The sequence below is a fragment of the Nymphaea colorata genome, chromosome 7 (genome assembly GCF_008831285.2).
Source record: "Nymphaea colorata isolate Beijing-Zhang1983 chromosome 7, ASM883128v2, whole genome shotgun sequence".
In the NCBI taxonomy this organism is placed as follows: Eukaryota; Viridiplantae; Streptophyta; class Magnoliopsida; order Nymphaeales; family Nymphaeaceae; genus Nymphaea; species Nymphaea colorata.
The window spans coordinates 3226419-3249310 of record NC_045144.1 but is presented as its reverse complement, the minus strand read 5'-3'; the positions used below and the strand labels follow the sequence as shown (position 1 = coordinate 3249310).

Below are 22892 nucleotides of genomic sequence, written 5' to 3'. Positions count from 1 at the left end.
GGTACCACTTAATGAACCACCCACTCTGATAGGCAAGCCTCAAGCGAGCCTACCCAATTACTATGTCTTACAATAATGCTACTATGGCAGTGCTCATGATGCAGAGAGACAGTCATGATTTTGGGTATTCACTTGAACTGAAGTGGCGTTCCGAGGGCGTTACTTACGTAGCTGGTCAGTATGGGAAGGAGGGTGGCTTCACCTCTCGCGTACCGCCACTTTACTGAAGTGGCAAAAAATTATCTTGATAATTCGTGTTGTTACCAGTAATAGAGGACATGGAAATTAATCCCTCAAGGTCTGTTGAATTATCCTATATATGGAAAAGGGTGGAGATTGGGAAGGAGCTAGGTTGTAGAAAGAGCACAAATATGTACTTAGTATTATTTTATCGGAATACAATGAAAGGGAAAGAAGGGTGCATCGGATGCGCCTGTAATCCACGTAACAGTGACTCGTTCAGTTTTCCTCTTCTCATGGATCATTTTTTGTCGTTTCGGTCTTATAAATCTAATTTACATCCTTGGTCTTTCACAGAAACACATTGATTAGGTGCTTTACCGCTGTTCATCGGTTGAAAACAAGGCCGAGGAGCATATTTTCTTTATGGTCTGTGGCATGTTTCACTCTGCTCGGCACTTTTCAGTTTCCTTCCTTCTCTGGCACCCACCATCAGAGAGAGGGAGAGAGAAGGATATGATAAAGCTTTACAAGGGAGCCCCTTTAAAGAACATGGAAAGAGAGAGAGAGAGAATTGATCTGTCTGGGCAAACCAATTCGGCTTTCATCTTCTGTGATTAAAACCTCAGATTTGCCCTTTCATTTCTCCTGTTCTCTTTTCTTTTGTTATTGTAGTTACACAGTCCAGCCGATCTTCTTTTTTGTCTCTCCCATCTTCACCATTTCGACAAATTCTTCCTGTTCCTCTACCGAGACGTCACTTCCTTCAACTGCCAAACTCCCATATCTCGGTCGAGAGATTGATCATTTATTCCAAATTCCTCGCTTCGTTTCCGCTCCGTTTCTTTGTATATGATTTTCAAAAATTCTCCAGTCTTCCTGAATTGCTTTTGCTGAGACATGATGTCTTTCAACCTCATTTCTTCTTTGAAAATTTTAAGCTCTCTAAACTGAAAAGTTTCTAGTTTCGGCACCATTCATGGCACTCGAAATCGTTTCTGATAATTCCGGCTGGACTTTTAGCCCCCGGATCTCGTTCTCGAGCGATCTTTCGCAAACTGATCGCATCGGTGATCACCGAGAAGACTCCTCCCTCCTGCAATCATCCTCATGTGACTTCCATTTCTGCATTCCCGAGCAAAATTACTCCTCCCCAGCTGATCAGCTCTTCTACAACGGAAAGATCCTCCCTCTTGCAGCCATCAGCGCACCTCTTGCCTCCGTTCCACCCCGGAGTTCAAGATCAGGGAGCCTGAAAGAGATATTAGATAGTGAGAAGCAGCCGACTCCGGCACCTGCGGCATCCAAATCCTTCTGGGGATTCCGCAGAAGCAACAGCCTGAATTGCAGGAGCATCACGAAGTCTGGCTTGCTCTCTTCTCTGAACAAGATGACAAGAAGCAAATCAATGGGGTCGAACACGAAGGAGGCGACGCTGCCCGCAAAGAAAGCGGCAGCACCACCACCGGCATTATTGTCAGCAAATCCTATCAAGGCAGGGAAAAAACCGCCGCTGAAGAAGAAGGAACACAACAACGGCGTGAGAATCAACCCAGTTTTGAACGTGCCACCACCTTACATTTCTAGAGGGAGAAGCAGTCTGTTCAGTTTTGGTTATTTCCTCTGCAGAAAGGAGAAGAACCGGAAGGCTTTTTGACAACCGTTGAACAGAAACCCATTTTTCTTTTCTTCCTCTTTTGGTGGGTATTTCTGGATTTCGTCAATGCTTCTGCAGAGTGTGAAACCTGAGAAGGATGAAGATGTAAATGAGTTTTAGGATGCCTCACGTTGTGCAGACATAAAAAGCTGGTATGTGCTGTCTATAATTATCTGTGTCTCTCTCTGCTGCTTGATTTTCTCGTTTTCTCGTGTTCTACATTATTGGGATCTGTTAACTGCAGAATGCCATAAAGTTTTAAAACACTGTGATTTCATCAGAATATTATTTACCATTTGAGGAAAAGGAATGATTTGTAGTTTATCAATGAATAGACTGATGCTTTCGATTCCTGATCCATCAAACTGCGAGAAGCACAAATATGAGTTGCTCATCTCATCCTGGTACGCTAGATGAACATGTTGGTGCACCATCTAGCAACTAACACATTTGTGTTGATGACGATGGTAGTGATGATGATGAAGATAACCATGCCGCCTGTTGCGATGGTAGCAAAGGCAGTCTTGCAGGGCCGATAATGGAGAACGGTGGATTATTACTTACAGAGGACGTCATCGGCAGATTGAGGCTAAATTATATTGATTGATTCCTGACATGTCCTTCTGTGTCATATATAACTATCATTTTCCGGTAAAACGCCTGTTGAAGGATATGCCCTCGACCTTATTAACAGAAAATTTATGTGATTAGCATGTTTCAAAGTACCTTGATTCTGCTTGATATTTGCAGAAGCAAACATAATGAGGATAGTTTGTAGTCATTAGTTTTAAGCTTTTAGCAGTATCAAACTTTTGTCTGAGGTTGCTGATCGAAATATTTTCTGCACCATTTCCATTTTCTTAAATTTTTATGTATGGCAATGTACAAGATTTTCCTGAGAAGAGCTAATTTCGAAAGGTTTTTAAGATTTTCCCAGTCATCGAGATCCTCTTAAAGACAAAATGTCCAATGCTGTAGCAGAAAGTACGTTGATGAGGTCGAAATGATGCACTAGAGTTGCTTATTCCATTTATCTGTCAGACGATTGAGTTGATATAGTTTTTACAAGATTATAGGGCAGAAAACTACTGTTTTTGAAGGTCTTGGCCTGTTTAAGTTGGGTAAAACTATTTACCGCACTCCCATGGGGCCCGTTCCTCTGGCTCTGCGGAGAACGTGACTGTCCTCCGCTAGGGAGGCATCCCACGTTCAAGCCTCAGACGGGACAGCCATGGCCTTTGTGATGAAGGCTACGAAGAGACCTGTCTACTCAGCAACAGAGACAAGATAGAAAGGAGCTTAATTTTCATCGAGGAGATGAGAAAAGACGCAGTAACTGTAAATCTGTTCTGATCATCTAAACAAATCAGCTGTTTCCCATTGCCGTTAACTAAACTAAAGCGTTAAGATATTGTGACTGATGCTTGAGTCTCCTTGATGCCATTGTCCTTTGAGGAAGGAAACACCGGGTACTTTCTTGTTCTTAGCTGGCACAGTATGATTTTAAAAGGTTTGGCCCTTGAGGTTTTGCCTCCTCGGGGCAGGAGACTTCTCCACCGGTTGAACCTGTAATATCCATATTCTCCTCAATGACAATGTGATTCTTCCCACTAAACCAGTCGTCTGTTGTGCAGAACTCCTTGAGCTCTCATTTCAACCTTTCAGAAACTGAGCAGACAGTTCCAAAATATTTCAAACTCATGTTTCGGATCAGTAGCGGAGCTACGTGTGGGCTGGCGTGGGCCTCTGCCCACACCAGCCCAATAAAGCTCCATGTGAAAAGGAGCTTCACATGCGGAGCTTCAAGGCATGTTTTGGCAGTTGCCCATGCCAGAATTGGGTCGCGCCCCACCGTTTTCTTCTGCCTCCAGCCCGCTTTCTGTTATGCTCCAGCCTCTAGGCGAGGTTACTGCAAGCATCTCGTTCAGGGATTTTCGAGAATTCTAAGCCAACACCGAAATCGCTGGCGGCAGGCCAAGGGGTAAATGTCCGAGAGTCTGACATTTAATCGCTTCTGTCTCCTCCGCCTCTGCTGCTCCTGACTCCTGCTTTTTTGTTTCTTTTCTTAACTATTAGTGGAAAATTAAGAAGAAGCGGTGAATCTGATAGCAGTAGCACTTAAAGTATAGGATTTTCCTGTAATGAATTTCAGTTTTCAAATTTGTCTAATTTATGAAGGATTTTTGTTTGGCGATCTAATCGCACTTGAGGAATGAGGAGATCAAAGCTTCGCCAAACATCCCTCAATGTTTGTTTATTTTTACATTAATATCTTTAAATATTTGCTTTGTTCTATATGTGAGTGCCCCTTCGTATGTGAAAATCTATGAATGGGTGCCCCCTCCAGAAAACTTGTCTGGCTCCGCCACTGTTTCGGATCCATTTGAACAGTGATCGATTCTTTCAGATTTCATGGTGGGTCATCCTTGAAACCCTCCCCTCCTCCTGTTTTCACGACCATGATGATGAAACCCTTGCACCTACTTTAACGAGTAGAGAAGAAAAAGTATAACCAGTGTAGTCTAGTACAACAGAGAGAGGCGCAGTAACATTTCTTTCTGCAGCCATCTACTTGCCAAAAGTCAGAAAGAGAGAGAGAGAGAGAGAGAGAGAGAAAGAGAGCGTGTATCAAAGGTAAAACAGTTGAATTTTTTAAAATAACTGGTACATCACATCTCCAGTCCAACAAAAATGGCTGAAGTCCATGCTCTCATGATTACTTCTAGTCAAAAAGCTAAAAAAGCAAAAGTTTTGTGACTCTGGTTGATGGCAAAACGTAAAATATGTTGCCCCTTGCTTGTTGGCGGGGATGTCTCCTCTTACCCCCAAGCTTGTATAGTGTCATTAAGCAGAAAACTGTTGTTTGCTTCACATCACAAGCCAGAGGAAGAAACAAACAAGGACCTTCCAAAATTTTTGTTAAGATATTAATAAGCTGTAGTGCTGAGTTGTATAAGATACAAGATCGGCTTCTCCATGTTCTGTTACGCTTCTTATTATACTTATTTTGCCTTCATTAACATTGTTCATCTCTTTTCTCCAACGAAAGCGCAGGAACACTAGCTAGTCCATCAAGCTACCAATTACTTGGTTGTAGAGTTATCGAGATTTTCCCTGGTTAGAATTCGGTGCATTTCACTGGCATATTCTATTCGATGTGGTTTGAGCTCCGGTTCCTTTTTCTTTTTTCACAAAATGCAAGTCGCAGCTCCCCTTCCTTTAATGGCGATGGACCTCTATGGTCCCTCAGGGCAAACGAAACAGTATCTAACTGTCGGGAGAAATTATTTCCCAGTTATGCTGTGGGGGCTGAGTGATGCCATCTTCCTAGGCATTAAGATTCCATGCCCATGAATTTAGTCTGAGAATTGAACTCTATGTGCTGTTGGGTCTTGAATATTCACAGCTAACTTTCAAGGCACGGACCAAAGCCACCTGATTATCTTTCAGAATAGCGACAGATTTTCGTCAGGAGTTCATGCTATGGAATTATGAGAAGGGTTGGGGCCCAAGCCCATGAAGCTCACAACAAAATTGAGCAGTAATTTTGATAATTTTTTAGTGAAAATAGTTTTCAAGGAATTAATATTGTGAATCCTCTTTTGTCAAAACCATTAAGCCGTGTTTGAGTGATGGTTGAAATTAGATATAAAATCCCAATTTTGACAAAGTGCCGATTCCAAAAGGGTGTGAATTCCTCCCTCCCCCCTCCCCACTGCCCCAAACGTTTTTTCCACATAATACCTCGTGCTGGTTGTCATCCAAACACAAGCTAGGAGACCATATTTTTTAAGGGTGTCCTATAATATCTCCCTTGCAAAAATACGATGTATAGTGATCGATGTTCTTCTGAAATCCAATGCCATGGATCCATTTAGAGTCCTGGGAAAAGAACAACATGAACAAGAGGATTATTCTCCCTGGATGCCAGACTTTTAACTTCCAAACTGTTCCAATGTATCCAATCCCAAAAATTCATACTGTTGGAAAATTTCTGGAAGTCAATCTCCTGTTTTTGTGAGTTCAAACACGATGCGGGAAATCAGGAATCCAAGAAATTTCTTTTCCAGAAACACACAAAAAAAGTGCAACTCTCTTAATTTTTAAATCATTTGAAAGACAAGAAAGATATTGGAAGGGCGCCATTTGGGAACAATAACATTATGTTACTATCCGATGCACCTAACCTGGTTAGGTTGGTTGGATACTTTAAAAAGTGTTTTATACGAATATGTCGCATTTGTTAGGTAAATTTATGAATTGCTCACAATATCACAAAATATCCAGCAAGATATCATAAAAGCAGGACCTCAAACAAAGTGACATTTAAAAGGTAAAAAAGCAAAGATCCCGAAGCAGGAAAAGGGAAAAACTGTTCAAACTGATAAGGTAACATACAAGAACAGTCAAAGTTGGACTAAGAGAGTGATGCTTTGACAAGCTAATGGGACTCGCCAACTTGCAAGAACTCGGTCTAAATGCTTCTTGTCCCAGACGGCGAACTGACTCTGGTCTCTCCTCACCTCCAGTGGAAGCTAGGACGTGATTCTTATGCCTAGTACTGGACTTAGACCAGGTCTGATTCAGATGGACCCACCTGGACCGGGTGTGCCTGCAGATCCATCCTGCAGTTGTTCTGGGGTTTTAAAGCCTGTCACAATCCTTTCCTTTGTTTCTTCTTTCCCCTTTTTTTTTTTTTTACTGCCTGTTTTATCTAGGTGAACAAAGTGGGGTTTGAAGACTAGACGTCTTGCTTGAGAGAAGTTCCGTGGATGAAGTAATCACCAGTCCTTTTCAGGGATGGTGCATTGCTTTTTCTGATATGGGCATCATCAATGTTATCTTGACAGATATACGTTCCTTTGCGCGAGACGATAACCACAAAAAGAAAAAGGAAAAATAAAAGGGAGGACTTGAAATAGATTGTAAAGCTCGAAAGAATCTGCATCAGATTGTGCGCTTTGCTTTTGGTTCCGTTGCTTTGTAAGTGGATTTCATGGGACGCCCTTGTGGCTCATATCTCATCGCCGCCTTTAATGCCTTATCTTATCTGACATTTTAGATTTCAATCACTTCGAATGTCAATTTTTACATCATTTAATTTGAACTTGAAATTCACAATATATATATATATATATATGACCTATAAATATGATGTAGGTTTGGTTTTTCTTACCAGAAATATAATAAGTCAGGTGAGCGAGAGACTAATCTCCCAGTCCCTCCCAACCCCCACTCCCGAGGGTCCAGAGCCGCTATCAGAAATAACAAGTCGCTCTTCCACTTTGAGATAAGACCATTCAAATTGTCTATAAGGTTAATTTTTAGTTATCACACATAACATCCATGCACATACACACACACATATAAAAAAGGCATGCGCGCACAGGTTAAGTAACATGAAATCTCACCACCAAGTGTAACCTTTTGCTGCTGATCAGTGAGTGAAATTAGGGTTACTTAATATGTCATCTGTTCGTAATTTGATTTTCTTAATATGTGATTTAAATCCATCCTACTGACACCATAAACATCATTCTTTTTCATCCAAAAACATGATGAACGTATCTCACTTTGCAACTATTGTGGAGTTAGGAGGAACAGAAAACACAAAACTGGGCGGTCTTTAATATGAAAATTTAGTTAATTAGGGAAATTAAGAATTTCCTTTACGTGCCCGAAAACTAATTAGGGGATTCAAGTACCCCATCTCTTTAATTATGTTACTTGAGAAAACATCATCAAACGAGCCCATAGAATCTCCATTTAGAACAAAGGTACTTCTTTAGAAAGGATGGTTGTGGTCAACACAGTTATGTCAGTATGCTCAAGAAAATTCCTAAGAAAAGGTGATAACATAATCCTAATATAATCTTTATGCTGTAAATAATAGTGCATAAAATAGAGTTTGGCAGGGGATGTTAGGCAGTTAGCCTCTGTTGCATTAACTCTATAGGTATTAATACCCAAGTTAAAGCACAATAAAATCACCACATCAAGACACCGAAAGCAACCCTCCACTCTCCTCCACTCTAAAGAGATGGGAAAGGTTAACCTTCATTCGATTGGAGCAGTGAGATTACCCTTCCACTCATCATAAAATACTACAACAGAGAACTCAAACTCCCACAGTAGGAAAGTCGAAACTTGTATAGATCAAGCTTACCCAGTATACATTTCATCATTTCTAATGTAAAACAGCGTGAAAACCACATGAATTTCATGGCCCCAGGATGCATTTTTTTATTAATAATGAAACCAGCTCTGTGTGACCATGCCAACAACTCGTATTTCTCTTGCCAGCCTTAACATGTGGTAAATCCTCCAAAAAGCACAAGGACCAGTAAGTTTTCGGCTGGGGTTTAACCGAGCATGTCCGACACAAACAAGAACCGTTCTCAGTGGCCTGCGGTAAAAACGCATACAGGTAGTAAGAATAGCAACTTGATTCAAACACTCGGGGACAAGAACAAGTTCCAGCCTGACCATCAGACCCAGAATTTCCGGTCCCCCACAGAAAATGCCTGACAATATCGGAAGCATGCAATATTTCAGATGCAGGCGGTTGACCAGGACCTGGTCATCTGCGCCTACCGTCGCACATAAAATATTAAAGTATTAAGATAATTCCAATATTACGGTCCTGTTCCACATGGGGAGCTGAAGCTCTCCCCTTCAGGTAAATGTGGTACCAAAAAAGGAAAAAAAACTTTCAGTTCTTAGTATACTAAGACAAATAATAGAGCTACCAATGCCACATTGAAATTACACTCATGACCTGCAGGGACACAAAAATAATGCCACTAAGAGGCCAATTATTTGGTAAATTAAACATTTTGGGAGTGTTTGATAAATCTTTAAAATACAGATTCATAAACTCCTAGTATTAATGTTTCATGAATCTTGAGTATTTCAACTATCAAACAGCTCCTTTGGGTTTTGACTATTGACTTTTAAACTCAAAAAAGAATGCATGCTCTCTGATTTTAATTTAGCTATCCAATACTGCACATGCGAATATTGTTAGATATGATTAAATATACTTGGCCGACAGTAATATGATTAGCAATAATGTTAGTAGATGCAACAAGCTGCGTTTTTTTAATTGGTGAAGATAGAAATTTGCGGCAGAGAGGCATTAATATAAGAAATTTTATATTTGAAGGGCACCAGTACGTAATAAACTAAACTATAGGATAGAACACAAAGTACATTATTCGGGGGGTCTGTGTGGCAACTGCCCACAAGAAAGCCACACTTGTCTCCACCACTGCATGCCCTTTCTCAAGCTTGGGCTCGACTTATTTTCTAAAGAAGCATAGTTAAGTTACATGCACACTATGTAATCTGCAAGGCGGTTGGTGTAACGGAGGTGTGGAAGCTGATAGGCGCCGAGTCCCCGTTTCAATCTCGTGTGTGTCAATTTGTATGCTGCAAAATAAAAGCCACCCGACATGCAAGTTGAAGTGTGGCGAAAATGGCACCCCAAGTAGGGATGTCAATATATTTGATTTGAATTGGATATCCGACAGAACCAATCCAAAAAAATCAGATATGGAAAAAAAATTAATATCTGAGGAAGAAATCGGATCAGATTCGGATTTAATAAATGACATCCAATCAGATTCAGATATACATAAATATCTTATTGGATTCAGATACAGATTCAGATCGGATTCATTTTTAGACAAATATCATGTATCTAATGCTATTAAATTTTGAAAATTGGTAAAATCTGGTTCAAAATTCAGATTCTGATTTAGATATAAATATAAAATTACATTCGGATCGGATTCAGATTGTAAAATCAGATTTCGGATTCGAATATGACTTTTTTTTAATTGAATTTGAATCTGAATTTGAATCAGAGTATGTGAATATCCGAAAAAGTAGATATGATTAAGGATATGTCTGAACAGAATTCGATCCATTGATGTTCCTAACCTCAGGCACCGAAAGGAAATCCTATACTCCATAGGTTAGGTTAGGTGAGACTTTGAGCCAGAATGGTGGGTCTCCATGTTCACCTGCTGCATGCTGTGTCAGACTCATGTTGCAATTAAACCACCTTTTGGAAAACTTGAGCCTGTAGCAAGACAGACTAGCTGGAGCTGGGATTGAATTTTGGCAGGTGGGTAAAGCCCATTTTGCGCAGAATGGGTCTGTACCTGATCCGACTTTTTCTCTCCACTCATGTTAACGTCTCAACCCTGATCCGGTCCATAGTAAGCAACACGAGAGGCGACAAATTATACAGATATAATTGAAAAGGTTTTGAATTATTCAAACAAACTGAGAGAGAAGTACAGACAGATGAGAATCAAACAAAGACCTTAAACAGTGGCGGAGCGACAGATCTGAACTAGACTTAGGGGCAACAGCAGCTGAAAGCGCTTGCCTCCAATTTGTAGCAGTGTTGTAAATATCGATCGATAGGTTTTCACCATTAAATGAACTAATTTGAATTATAGCAATTTTTCATAAGGAATTAGTAGGGATGTGAACCAATTGGATTTGGATTAGAATCAGATATATCTATAACCATACTCGTTTTTTTATATTTACAAATTTGGGTTCAAAATCGGTTTCAAATATAAACAAAGAAAAGTTATATCAGAAATATGATTTCACAATCTAAATCCAATTCGAATCTGATTTTTATGTTTACATCCAAATTTGAATCAAATTTTGAACCCAATCTAGTTGATTTTCAAATATAGTAATAATAGATATATGTTACTTATTTAAAACTAAATTTGATTGGATCGACCCGAATCCGATTGGATATTTATATGAATCAGGTGTCATATATCTTAAATCTAAATCCAATTTCTTAATAGCATATTAACTTTTTTTTTTCAATATATCTTATTTTTTTAGAATAATTTGATTGGATATGTGATCCAAATTGGATATCTTGACATCTATGTTGTCGGAGAGACAAAAATGTGAAAGTTGCCTTCAAAAATCTTTAGACATAAAGGAATTAGCAGACTTATGGTACATTTAGCGATCGCTTCAAGTGATTTTAGCAATTGGTTTTAACTTTTAAGACAACATGAACAATTGGTTGATATTTTTATTATTTATAGTATATCAGTCGGCAATATATATATATATATATATTGGTGTGGCCACCTTAATCATTTTGTTTGCCCCCGGCCCCCAAAAAATCTGTGCATGCATCGCCCCATACACACCGACATTATAAACATTGCTTCGACCTTTTCCCTCCTTCTCCGGGTCTGCATGGGAATGTGTGTACGCCGAGGAAGTCAACAGTACCTACGATAAAAGGCACAAAGCCACAAACCATGTTAAGTAAAAAATTATTACTATTAAGTAAAAAAGTATTACTGCCCTTCATGAGCTAAGGAATTTCTGCATCCATCAGCTCTTGTCCGGTAGATTGATCAAGGGCAAACACATGGGTTGAGGGGAAGGGGCGAGGGATGGACGTTAGAGGGTCAAAACACCAGTGGTGGAGTTAGGAATTTTTTTATCCAAGGAGCACTTACATTAACGACATAACATAAGCTTAGTGTGACCACATGTAACTTTTTAGTTATGACAATGTGAACTTGAGACATTGCAATGAGATTTTTAATGGGTTGGTGTGGCCACATGTAATTCCGCCACTGTCAAACACTGTGGACTGCTTGAAATCTTGTTCCTTACATGAGTCACCAACAACATCATGACCGCTAAACGGAAGAAAAACATTGGAAAAGTATGGGATCATGTTCTTCATTTTCTTACAGTTTGTTTCGTGTTAAATTTACTAATCGCTGTTGAACATCACTCAGTAATAGAAACAGTTTCAGTAAAGATTCTACGTACTCTCAAGGAGCCAATCTATTGTTTTTGGAAAACAAAATAACTCCTGACTTTAAATAATGAATTACTGCCTACCCGTCTCTCTCTGCCTTTCATTGTACCCGAGATCATAATCACAAAAAACTTTCTAGTAAAACTTTCTAGTATTTTAAAAAGTGAGGTTTTTCTCAAGTGTAATGAGCGAACTTGAAAAAAAAATACAATTATTTTTTTAAATAAAAACTAAAAATAAAAATAAAACAAAATAAGTGAGAAACTAATAACACAAACATGAAAAATAAATAGATATGCAGCAAATAAAAATTTAAAAATGGAAAAAAAAGGTTTGGCATTAAAAAATGTGAAAAAATGAAAAAAAGAAAAGAAAAAAAACACGCGTTTGTTTGCGTTTTTTTTTCATTTTCTTTTAAAAAACACGTTTTTTTGTGATTGTGACTGGGATTGTTTCCATCATGAAGCTGTTTTGGGGTCCAAAACTTCTGGTTAAGTTCATACAAAAATTCTCCCTCTAAGATGTTTTGTTTGTGCCTCCATTAGTTTTTCGTAGTGTTTCATTCTTTTCAACTTCTCGTTTCCTTCTCTCTCCCCACCTCTTCGTTTTCTTATGGGTGCCACAGCTTTGTGCTGCATAAGGGAACCCCTTTTCCCTCTCAAGTCTAAGGGAGCAACTAAAGCAAAAGCCTTCTCAATCATGGTCTCCCAAGTGCTTCCTTGATCGAGGGTTCAATTTACAAATAATGCCAGACATTCCTTCTATTGTTAGGAGGCACCTATCTTGTCAAACAGCAGATGCAGAGGTCATCTCTATTCTTTCTCTTGCAGAACATTTTTTAGGTGCTCCATGCTGTTGTTCAGATAACATGTCTTTTGTTCCATGATTTAAGCGATCTCCAGTGGCAGATTTTGGCGAGAATGGACTCACATCACAGTAGTTCCTTCGTTGATCCTGGATGATCTCATGTTCTGTTGCTGCAAACCTATATAACTCATCAACTTTGTTAAATTTCCTCAAACACATGAGCCAAGTGGAAGATAGAGGGCTATAGGGTTACTGCGACAGAAAAGGGAAGACGACTGAGTTATGGAGCAGGCTGGTTCAGTTAGAGATGGGAAAAGACGAGTTTTTAATTCTATTGACACAGTACTCTTTTAGATTAAGGCGAATAATTTTTGAACCACAATAACTTGAATGGTCTTTGGAATTAGACCCAATGCTTGATATATATCTGACATTTCTATTGGAAATGCTGCAAAAAACAAATATTGGTGGCATCAGCATCAAGGGTGAACCGGTTACGTATAATTGGCCTAGAAGGCGTGGTGTTTGGTCTTTCTTCACTTTCAACTGTACAATGACTTTGAGTGATCATGCTATCATATATACAAGAGGCCAATACTAGATACAACCCACATTTGATGGAGATGGTATTGGCCTTTGCATCACACTGGTAAGGAGGAAACTGTGTATCTAAAAGGAAGTTGAAATGGAAATAAAAACAAATTTATACCTACATAAAAGGTAACTTGCTACTGATCATCACACTAGGATGAATGCGACCGGATAACAATTGTCACAAAATGGAGAAATGTATACTTCCACAATTCTCTTTGCAAAAAAGGATGCAACGCATACTCTTTCCCATATTACCTTTACTGAAAATATGGCCTAAAGCTCACTGTTTCAATGTTTTTAAACTCAGAGATCTACCCTATTTATAGGGTCTTGTAATAACCACCATCCTTAGAAAAGGAGAGGGGGTGGTTTCCAAACCATTCCATAAATCCATTCAAAACATTGAATTTTGGAAAAATCAAATTTGAACCTAAGAAAAAAGCAAATTAAATCCTCTTTTTTCAATCCTAGATGGATCCAAATCCAATTTCTGACATTTTCCAACTTGCACTTGATGGCATAAATAATGCATTGTACTGTGTGCATTTCTCATATACAAACTGACAAATATATTGTGGGGATCTACAAGCATAAACAATGAAAGGATGCTTTATACCAATATAGTGTATAGATCTGATACAGAGGTTGTCCGCTGTATCCTAGATCAAATTCGATCTTCATGAGTCTCAAAATATTCAACCCCTCTATATTAATAAAGATAAATGTGTTTAGACGAAGATCTCATACCAAGCTTAATATTTATTATTGGATCAAACTTTCTTTAAGTGATTCAATATTACCGGCTGTAAGTATTCATCTATGAAGAGGCAAATGATCTTCTTTTTTACATGTATCTCTTGAATTAGAGACAACTACTTTCCTAGACATGCCCATCCAACCAAATCATTTATGGTCTTAGTGATATGTTAAAGTAGCAACACCACTTCACCTCCTCAAAATACAGTCAAATGTCATGAGGGCACATATATAACTTGAGATTCTTAATCTTGCATCTCTAGGACCCACGCAATGAACAAGCAGTGATCATTGATCATTCCTCATTTTTCATTATTCTTTCACTTAAATATTAGTGCAATATTTGTGGTATGTCTCATGCATTATGCCAAAATGACTCATATTGAATAATAACATGCAAGCATTAAATTTTTTATCGTGCAGATCAGCAAGAGTCTATCTTCTGCCAAATAAATGACTCCAGCTCTAAAAGTTTTTCCTTTTATTTCCACTAAAATTATCTGAGTGCTCGAAATCTGGTTTACTAGGTTTACAAAATTTTGGTCTCATTATGTCAGCCTTAAGTGCGATAAGACTTCATCCTGAATTATTCAAGGCAATGTATATTATTCTTGTGAAGATAATTTTAGATTTCTTTATTATTTTCAAAATATTGTCTTGCTAACCAATAATGTCCCTTGGTTTTGAACATCACATCCCAGCTTGCTTTCATGCAGTGCCTGTGGTAATCAGTTCATAGGACAGGACAATCTTAACTTGGTTGCATACTCATATAGATTTGCTCCTGCTTTTGAAATCAAAACAATAGCAATTAATAATAAGTCAAATTCTATACAATCTCACAGACTTTACATGTTTCAAATATGAACCGTTGGCAATCTGTTTTGTAAAAGGATCAACCACCATCTCATGGGTGGGCATAAACTCTAACATGACCCTTCCATTGGACATAACGTTGCATGCATACCTATATCTGGTGTCCATGTGTTTAATTTTACTATGATATTGGAGATTCTTTGCATATGTGATCATTGATTGATTACCACAATAAATAGTCAGACGCAACCTAGCATCATGAAATATTATTAAATACTTAATCAATCTTCTTAACCAAACACCTTCCTATATCGCCATTGAACCAGCCACAAATTCTACTTTGATGGTTGATAAGCCACACATGTCTGTTTCTTGCTACACTAGGATTTACCATCATGGTTCAACAAGAATACATAATCAAATCTGAATTTAAACTCATCTAGATCACCACCCCAATCTGCACCTATATATCTTGTTATGTGCATATCTCTACTATTGAAACTGCATGACATAATGCCAAGTTGCTTGTCCATTTTAAGAATGGATTCCTCTTTGACTGTATTCCAATATCCATGTCCAGGAATTGATTGATATTGACTAAATGTCTAAACTGCATGACATATGTCAGGTCAGCTCCACAACACTAGAATATAGGCTTCTATATATCAATTTAGTTTCTTGTGATGTTTTAGGACACAACTCAAGGCTAAGTTTACCACCTTTAGTGATTGGAGTGTCAATGGACTTACAATTCTTAAGATTTTCTTGATATAAGACTTTCACGACAAAGCAAAAATCTTTCTATATGATCTTTTTTTTTAATTTTAATTCCTAGAATAAATGCTGCATCACCCAAGATTTTCATTTTAAAATGAATAGAGAACCAGTCTTTTATAGTATTTAGCATCTCCATGTCATTACTGGCCAACAAAATATCATTGTTGACACCCCAAATTTTGTGATTCAGCTGTAGAGTGCAATTCCAAAATATATGAAGAATTTTACACTAACGATAGTGAAAATACTTAATTTCAAACTAAATTTCGAACCCAAACTCAATTAGGTTTGAATCATGAATTTAACTTGCAACAAAAATCCCAATGCAGGATTACGAATCCAAATCTCATTCCAGTGTATAATACTAGGTCCAAATTAAGATCTTCAACCCAAATCCATTTGCAATTGTCATTTGGAATCCAAATCCAATTATGAATCAAAATCTAGATTATAAATCCAAAATTGGATCCAACTAGACATCCAAAATGTCATGTGCGACACGCATGTGGGTCCCACATGGCTTGCACGGCCGATGCTCACCCAAAGGTGGCACCAAACCTAGCAGGCTAAAAAACTCATTGAACCCATCAATTAATCTCGTCATGGACCAAAATAGGCTTTGACTGAACCCTACATAGCTTTGGCTAAGTTTAGTCAAAGCACAATCCAAATTAAACTTAGCACAAGCATAACTTAACGTTGTCTAAGTGTTAAAATCATCAAACTTCATCCAATTTACTTCGAAGTCAAAGCGTGAATTGGACATTGAACATAATCCAATCAATTCAATTTTAGGACAAAATTATCCCTCTTAGTCAAGCTCAAAAGGTAAATCCTAATTTAGGGTTTTAAGCAGACTAATTACGTATTTGAACTTATAGGCCGTACGAGTCAAATATACAATCGTACAATCTCAATTAGGATTTTGATCAAGTCGAACCCATCTTCAATCAAATTTGGATGAAAGTGTCCTCAACAATTCAATCAAATATGCTGCAGAGGCAAGTTCCACACTCTGCAGCCATCGAACGGACAGAAATTGGCTCCTTGTTGGTAGCCTGGAGAGGAGCGCTTCCATCATATGCCGGCCATAAATATCTAGGTCCCTGTCCTGCCCAACAGAACCCCTTTGATGATGGGCTCGACTTACTACAGTTGATATAGGATCCATCTTATGTCTCCAGCCACACGCCATTGCCCACGCACACTCATGCTCAGGTCACGAAATTAATGCATGCTTATGATATACAATAGAAAGAAATACATCACAAAGTCATTGAAGGTTACAGTCTATCACATGAACCAAGCATCGATGCACGTCCATACTCACATGGCTACTGACCACTCATTCGGTCCACAATAGCATAAACGCCTTGTCATTAGTTCATCATGAGTCATGGCTCATCTTGTGACCTTCACAAGTCACAACTTGGGCACACTATGTATAGACAATCATGTTCCTGGGCTAATTCCATGCCCATTTCTCGAAATCCATAGCGGGCCATGGCTTCATCTCTGCCAATAATAAGTAACCCTATGGTGGTTTCACCTCCAACCAATGGCCACATGTCTTAATGACGGGTCGACCAACGTCTCTGCAAAATGCAGGCATGAACACAGTAGAGCCATTAAGACCATTGTTTAAGGGTCTTTAATTAGCTGATTTATGCAGAACAACAAATCATACTATTGACAACGGCTCTCACCCTTGCCAATAAGCTCAAAGTCATTGCCAATAAACTTATTGGCAATGACTTTTGCCCTAGCGGCTATACAGGGCCAGTCATGAGGGCAGTAAGAGTCAATTATCGCGGTGATCGTATTCACCGCTATAGTCTTAATTTTTGGGAGAAATTAAAACTAGCACTACCCTACATATTTATTAAGTGAACCTACAGCAGTTACACATTGAAATTTTCTCATAGGAAATAAACGTATCCAGCGTAAACATAATCAATAAACTTCTTAGGTTCAGCTGCCAAATTCTGAACCTGATAAATTAACTGGCATCCGGCTTTCTTTAACTAAACTAAATTAATGATATCCAGAAGTATCTATGTAACACACCTCAGTGGCTCATACATTGTTTTAAACTAAATTTACTAATCCAGAATGGAAAATGTATTCACAATTGCACATGTTTTAGAGAACACAAAGATCGATAGACCTTTGAATACAACAGAGGTACAGAATTAGTTTGAACGTTCAAAAACTTCACGGTCATCATCATATGGATGAAAGCTTACATAAACAGATGAACAAGTATGATAGTGAGACAAAAGACTCGGTAGATCATATCACATGCATCCAGAAAAAGGCTTTAACAAGAAAATTGAAAAGGAGAAACCTAGACTTGGGCACAAAAACAAGTAATTCTTGCATTTGAACAATTTTTTCACCACAAGACTCGACACTATACTTGATGCATCTCCTTTCCTTTCCCGTGACCTGCCATTTTATACCCATGAAGCTATCATCGTACGATACGGGGCCGTATCGTACGATATGGAGCCGTATCGTATAATATGTATTGTCACGTTTCAAAAATGTGATACGATATACCACCTGAATTGTATAGTTACAATACAAGCACCGGATCGTACGATACGGTTATAATATGCTTACGATATAGCTACGATACGTTACGATACGGTTACGATACATATACGATACAGTAATTTTTACTGATTTTTTATTATTTTTAAGAATTTTTTATATTTTTTCAGATTTTTTTTTAAATACGATACGGTTACGATACGTTACGATATTTTACGATACAGCGTATCTTAAAACCAGACCGATACGGCTTACGAGACGCTTTTTACAACATTGGATAGCTTATCAAATAAATTAGACCTAAACACATGCTTCACTATGATGGTGCAATTTAAGACCATTTTGTTAATGCTCAAACAAGCAGAATTTTCTTTTTAAAGAAAAGGTCAACATGTTCTTTCAGGCATAGTTAAAGAGGCTGCATTGGCTATCCTCAATAAACACTGACCTGAAGTATGTGAGTACAATATAAGAAAATATCCCAAAATGTCGAGCACCCTGGTCATCTGTGAGAAAAGCAAAACACGATTTCTTCTTGCATTCAGCTTAGGAAGCAACGGCATATGGTATTGACAATATGAACAATGACACAAGCTTTTTATCATTCCAACAGAAGAAAAATATTTAAAAACAAAAGAAAATTACAGATAATACATTTGAAAACGAGCTTAAATAATGTTGGCATTCATAGAATAAGTTGAACCTTCTCTACAAGCTGAAGCTTTCCTGATGCTGTAGCCAGAGCGGAAAGAGGTTCTTCCCTCGACAAATTCAAGGGTCCCAGACCTGAAATTAGATACTGCACCCACATAAATGCAATGTCAAAATTTGAAATGTAGCACCAGATAGGCTTAACTTCAAATATAAAAATGTTTAGCAGGACTGTATATAAGAATACAAAACAAGAGCTAAAGGAGACAAATAAAGCTGTAAAAAACTAGTGATGTATCATTAACTATATCAGGCACCATTGTGATTCGTAGGCAGGGTAGGAATCAAGAGCAAAAGGAAGGCCCAGGATACCACCCCCTCCCTTTTTGAGAAAATATTGGGTACTTGGGAAAAGTGAACTTCCCCTAAGTACATGCACACAAAAAAGAAGCACCTCATTCAGTTGCTTCTGTCAAGAAGATGCTGGTTCACCACAAGGTACCCTGCCTTGGGAAAGACAAACAGATGACAATATATATATATATATATATGCACATGTAATCAAGTATATGCAAATGCAAGGAACATGCATGCACATAAGCTTACTATTCTTTTCTTTTTTGCACTTAAAATGATAGACAGAGGAAAATGATAGACAGAAGGAGAGAGAGAGAAGGGGGAGGAGGCACACTCAGACGCACTTAGTTTCGGCTTCCAAACTGTCTTCATGAACTTCAGATTGCAAGGAACAAGCATGCCTCCATATATATATATATATATATATATGCACATGTAAACAAGCATATGCAAATGCAAGGAACAAGCATGCCTCCATGCATCCACATAAGCTTACTATTCTTTTCTTTTTTGCACTTAAAATGCTAGACAGAGGGAGAGAGAGAGAAGGGGGGGAGGGGGCACACTCAGAAGCACTCAGTTTCTGCTTCCAAAATGTCTTGATGAACTTCAGATTGTTTTGAAGCAGAATCAAGATGATGCATTTAAAACAGGAAAAGCATAAACGAAGACCAGAAGCATATGATCACGATATTGCTTAGGAACATATCCCATTTTAGCTCACAAGTAAGCACGACGACAAGTCACTGAAAAAAAGGGAATAATCTGTGTAGTGAAACAAGAAAGTTGGTCAAGCCTTCATGAAAGCATCATATTGAAAACTCACTAGATGGTTACAACTTACAACATTTCTTTAGTTCCATAGGAAGGAAGTTCAGAACAAGCTTTCTTCCTGCAAAAGAGAGAAAAAAAGGGTATCGCTGTTCATTTATGATTTACCATCAATGCTGTGCAAAACCCTCTTCATCTTCCTTTCACCCATGTGACAATGGACAATTACCTTCATTCCCACCTCAAATAACAAGAACGGAAGTTAAGCACTAATTAAACAAAATGAACCAAAGAAATAAGATAGATCACTCAATATTTTGGTAGAAAAAATTAAACAAGATAATTTGCTTTAAGGAAATGTATGCTTGCCAAGACACAACATGTTGCAAAGTGCTCAATTCTGTTGGCCCAAGTCCTGGATCTCCAATGCTGGCAAATGTGCAGTAGGACACCTTGTTGCAACTATCTTTACAGGAGGTGACTTGTCCATGATGCCTAAATGCATGATGGTCACCCTAAATGCAGGATATGTAATTGAAGAGCCTCCTCCACTAGAACGTTCGAAGACATTCTGAAGAACTTGTAAGGCACTTGTTGCCCGACAAATTCATACAGGGTCCATCAGAGAGGGATTTAAGATAGAAAATCATGAAAAATATAGTTCAATCAACATTTTGACTTGATTGAAAATGTGGAGAAAAAAATAACTGAATGTTGGTTTACAGCACTTGGTTCTTCCTTTGAAGATTATAGCCATTTTCTGAATGACGCTCCAACGTATGAATCTGATGTGTTGACATCGTTACATCTGGTTCAAATATAGGTCTTTAAGGCCCATGAAGTAACTGATGTAGTAATTGCTTGCAGACTCCATTAAGAACTCAAAGCTTGATAACTCAGAGAAATTCAGATTTCACACTGTAACATGCACATAAAAAATCACTAGAATATTACCTATGAAAAAAGCAATAAAATGTAACAAAAGGAAAACTAACCTTTGCTAAGGCATATGATTGTAAAAAAAAAAAAGGCATAAATATATACCATTCGACTTGAACCTACAGAAAACCAACAAGTTGTTAGTTCTAAAAAGGTGAACATATTAGTTCTAACAAGCTGTATATATATATATATATATATATATATATATATATATATATATATATATATATATATATATATATCAAGTCACATTCTTCACAATTGATATGGTCTTCACTAGACAAAGAAAAATTGACTTATTCTCTAAGCAGAACTTTTGTTAACCTTAGAGTAATGGCAGGCATCGAATCTACGCGAGAGAAAACTAGCCAGTAGCAAAATTGACAATGATGTCATACTATCAAAAAATAATGAGAAACAGGGTTCACCTTCCAGTGCAATGCCAACTACATAATGAGCTTCATCTGCTTTGCATGAGCAATGAGATCACAATCGATGTTCTGTTTATAACTACAGAAAGGTGGTACTTATCAATTACATCAGCTACTTCATTAAGAGGTTTGACTTCTGCGAATATTGGCAAAAGTAAAATTACATTTTGAAGACAGGGTTTTTAGTCTTTTTTCGGATTCGATCTGCAGGGCTATTCATTCTCATTTAAAAAATTTCTGTAACCCATCAGTTTTCTACTCATAGGATCTTGATGGAACATCAGATCCAAAAAGTGTTTGCGGTGGCCGTGAAATTTCAGATTACTTTTCATCTGAAGGAGACATGGATGTGGGTGCTAATAAAGAAGAACCTAGAATATTTACAGAATTTATAAGGTAGGGCAAGATAGAAAGGAAGATGTGTAGGAAAAAACATGCCAAGGGACAAAAAATAGAGGAATTACGGGCAAGAAAGATGAGATCGATCCTTAACAATTTTTTCACCGGGCAATCCATAACACATTCAAAAGGTGCCTCGTGATGCAATAGTTTGAAAATCTGGATCCAAGAGTATTAAATCTCTGAAATTGCCCTTTCCACATCAAGCAGTCTGAAAATTCCTGTAAAATAGACCCTTCGAAGGCAAAAATCAAGGAGAACAAAGAAAAAACAGGGGGAAATGAGCAGAAGTTAAAGATCGAATTTCATACTTAATGAGCAAAACCACCAAATCCTGCCTGTGTGTCTGTCTGTGCGAGAGAGACAGAGAGAAAGAAAGAGACTATGAAAAATCACCAGAATATCGAGGAATCTGACATTTCGCTTCAACCAGTTCACGAAATCCTACACACTCTGCGGTTGAGTAATATCCAGAGTGTGGAAAATGACGTTCTTCCTCCCATTTCTGCTGCTGTTTCCAGGAACTGTTGAGCAGCGCTTTGGAGTTGCTCCTGCGGCTTACGAACAATCATAACGACGATCAGCCCCTTGTTTGTGACGGTTCATATTCCCGTCATCATCTCTCCCTTTTGTTGCAGTGTAAATGATCGGATCAGAACTCCGCCTCCCTTCCCCTGACGCCACAACCCCAATGTCGTCGATGCCGGCGCTGTAGGTAGAACGCAGCGCCCAAAACCCCCTTGCCGAGATCGCCTTCACTCCACCCGCAGGGAAATTGCTGTAAACACCCCTTGCCGACAATTACCTCTGAAAGCGAAAGAAATTAGGGCAGACTGCAGACAGAAATTATCGCCTGAGAATGGAAAGGCGAACAAGGGTGGGGGGGGCATACTGGTGGCATTGATGGCAGAAGCTGCGACCATTGAGATACTGCGATCAAGATCGAAAGAGCGAAAACGGATCGTGGGAGATCGAAAGCGGTGCCCACTGATCGGTTGCTGCGAGTGTCTTCTTCCCTCATTCGGCAGGAGGTAAAAAGGCAACGCGTTCCCGTTCAAACAGTTCGCGAGGTCAAATGGACCGGGTTGCGGGAGTGTTATCCGCTACGACCAATGCCCTAGGCAGCGGTCGTAGTCGTAGCTGAGCCTGAGAAGCAGTTTTGTTGTAGTGACGGTCTAGTTATGGTGCGAACAATCTTTTCACCATTGAACCATAAACCACACGGACATAGAAGAGTATAATGTTTGTTTAATTGTTTAGACCCTACATCATTCATTCGCTTAAACTTGTACAGTGATCCGTTCGTTTCATTCGCTTAAACTTGTATTGTATTGTGATCTGTTCGTTTAGACCCTACATCATTCGCTTT

At 38.5% G+C, this 22892-nt stretch overlaps 2 protein-coding genes across 9 annotated transcripts; one reads left to right on the top strand and one right to left on the bottom strand.

Annotated features, from left to right (window-relative positions):
• The first annotated feature begins 541 nt into the window (after positions 1-541).
• LOC116256992 (uncharacterized) lies at positions 542-2765 on the top strand. Of its 2 annotated transcripts, none has more exons than XM_050078581.1 (2): positions 542-1989; positions 2309-2765. In XM_050078581.1, exon 1 carries the CDS (start codon positions 1160-1162, stop codon positions 1835-1837), a length of 678 nt encoding a protein of 225 aa, XP_049934538.1. In that variant the 5' UTR covers positions 542-1159; the 3' UTR covers positions 1838-1989; positions 2309-2765. The 2 variants fall into 2 exon arrangements, with proteins under 2 accessions (XP_049934538.1, XP_049934539.1); XM_050078582.1 differs by having other exon boundaries at positions 2173-2765.
• A 9582-nt stretch (positions 2766-12347) lies between these two features.
• On the bottom strand, positions 12348-22593 carry LOC116257706 (uncharacterized). Of its 7 annotated transcripts, XM_031634662.2 has the most exons (6): positions 22416-22593; positions 21920-22330; positions 19825-20809; positions 18676-18771; positions 18421-18478; positions 12348-12651 (listed from the first exon to the last, which is right to left on the bottom strand). In XM_031634662.2, the coding sequence occupies exons 3-6, from the start codon at positions 19841-19843 to the stop codon at positions 12453-12455; spliced, it is 372 nt and encodes a 123-aa protein (XP_031490522.1). In that variant the 5' UTR covers positions 19844-20809; positions 21920-22330; positions 22416-22593; the 3' UTR covers positions 12348-12452. The 7 variants fall into 7 exon arrangements, 2 of the variants coding, with proteins under 2 accessions (XP_031490522.1, XP_031490521.1); XM_031634661.2 differs by having other exon boundaries at positions 21122-22592; XR_004173454.2 differs by lacking the exon at positions 12348-12651 and adding an exon at positions 16997-17011 and having other exon boundaries at positions 18676-20809; positions 21122-22330; positions 22416-22590.
• Positions 22594-22892: the final 299 nt, after the last annotated feature.

Coding starts and splice junctions, on each gene's coding strand:
- LOC116256992 (XM_050078581.1), top strand. CDS start 1,160: ATGGCACTCGAAATCGTTTCTGATAATTCCGGCTGGACTTTTAGCCCC.
- LOC116257706 (XM_031634662.2), bottom strand. Junction 18,479..18,675: donor AGCTTCAGCTTGTAGAGAAG/GTTCAACTTATT, acceptor CTTTTCTCACAG/ATGACCAGGGTGCTCGACAT. Junction 12,652..18,420: donor ATTGTACTCACATACTTCAG/GTCAGTGTTTAT, acceptor TGAGTTATATAG/GTTTGCAGCAACAGAACATG.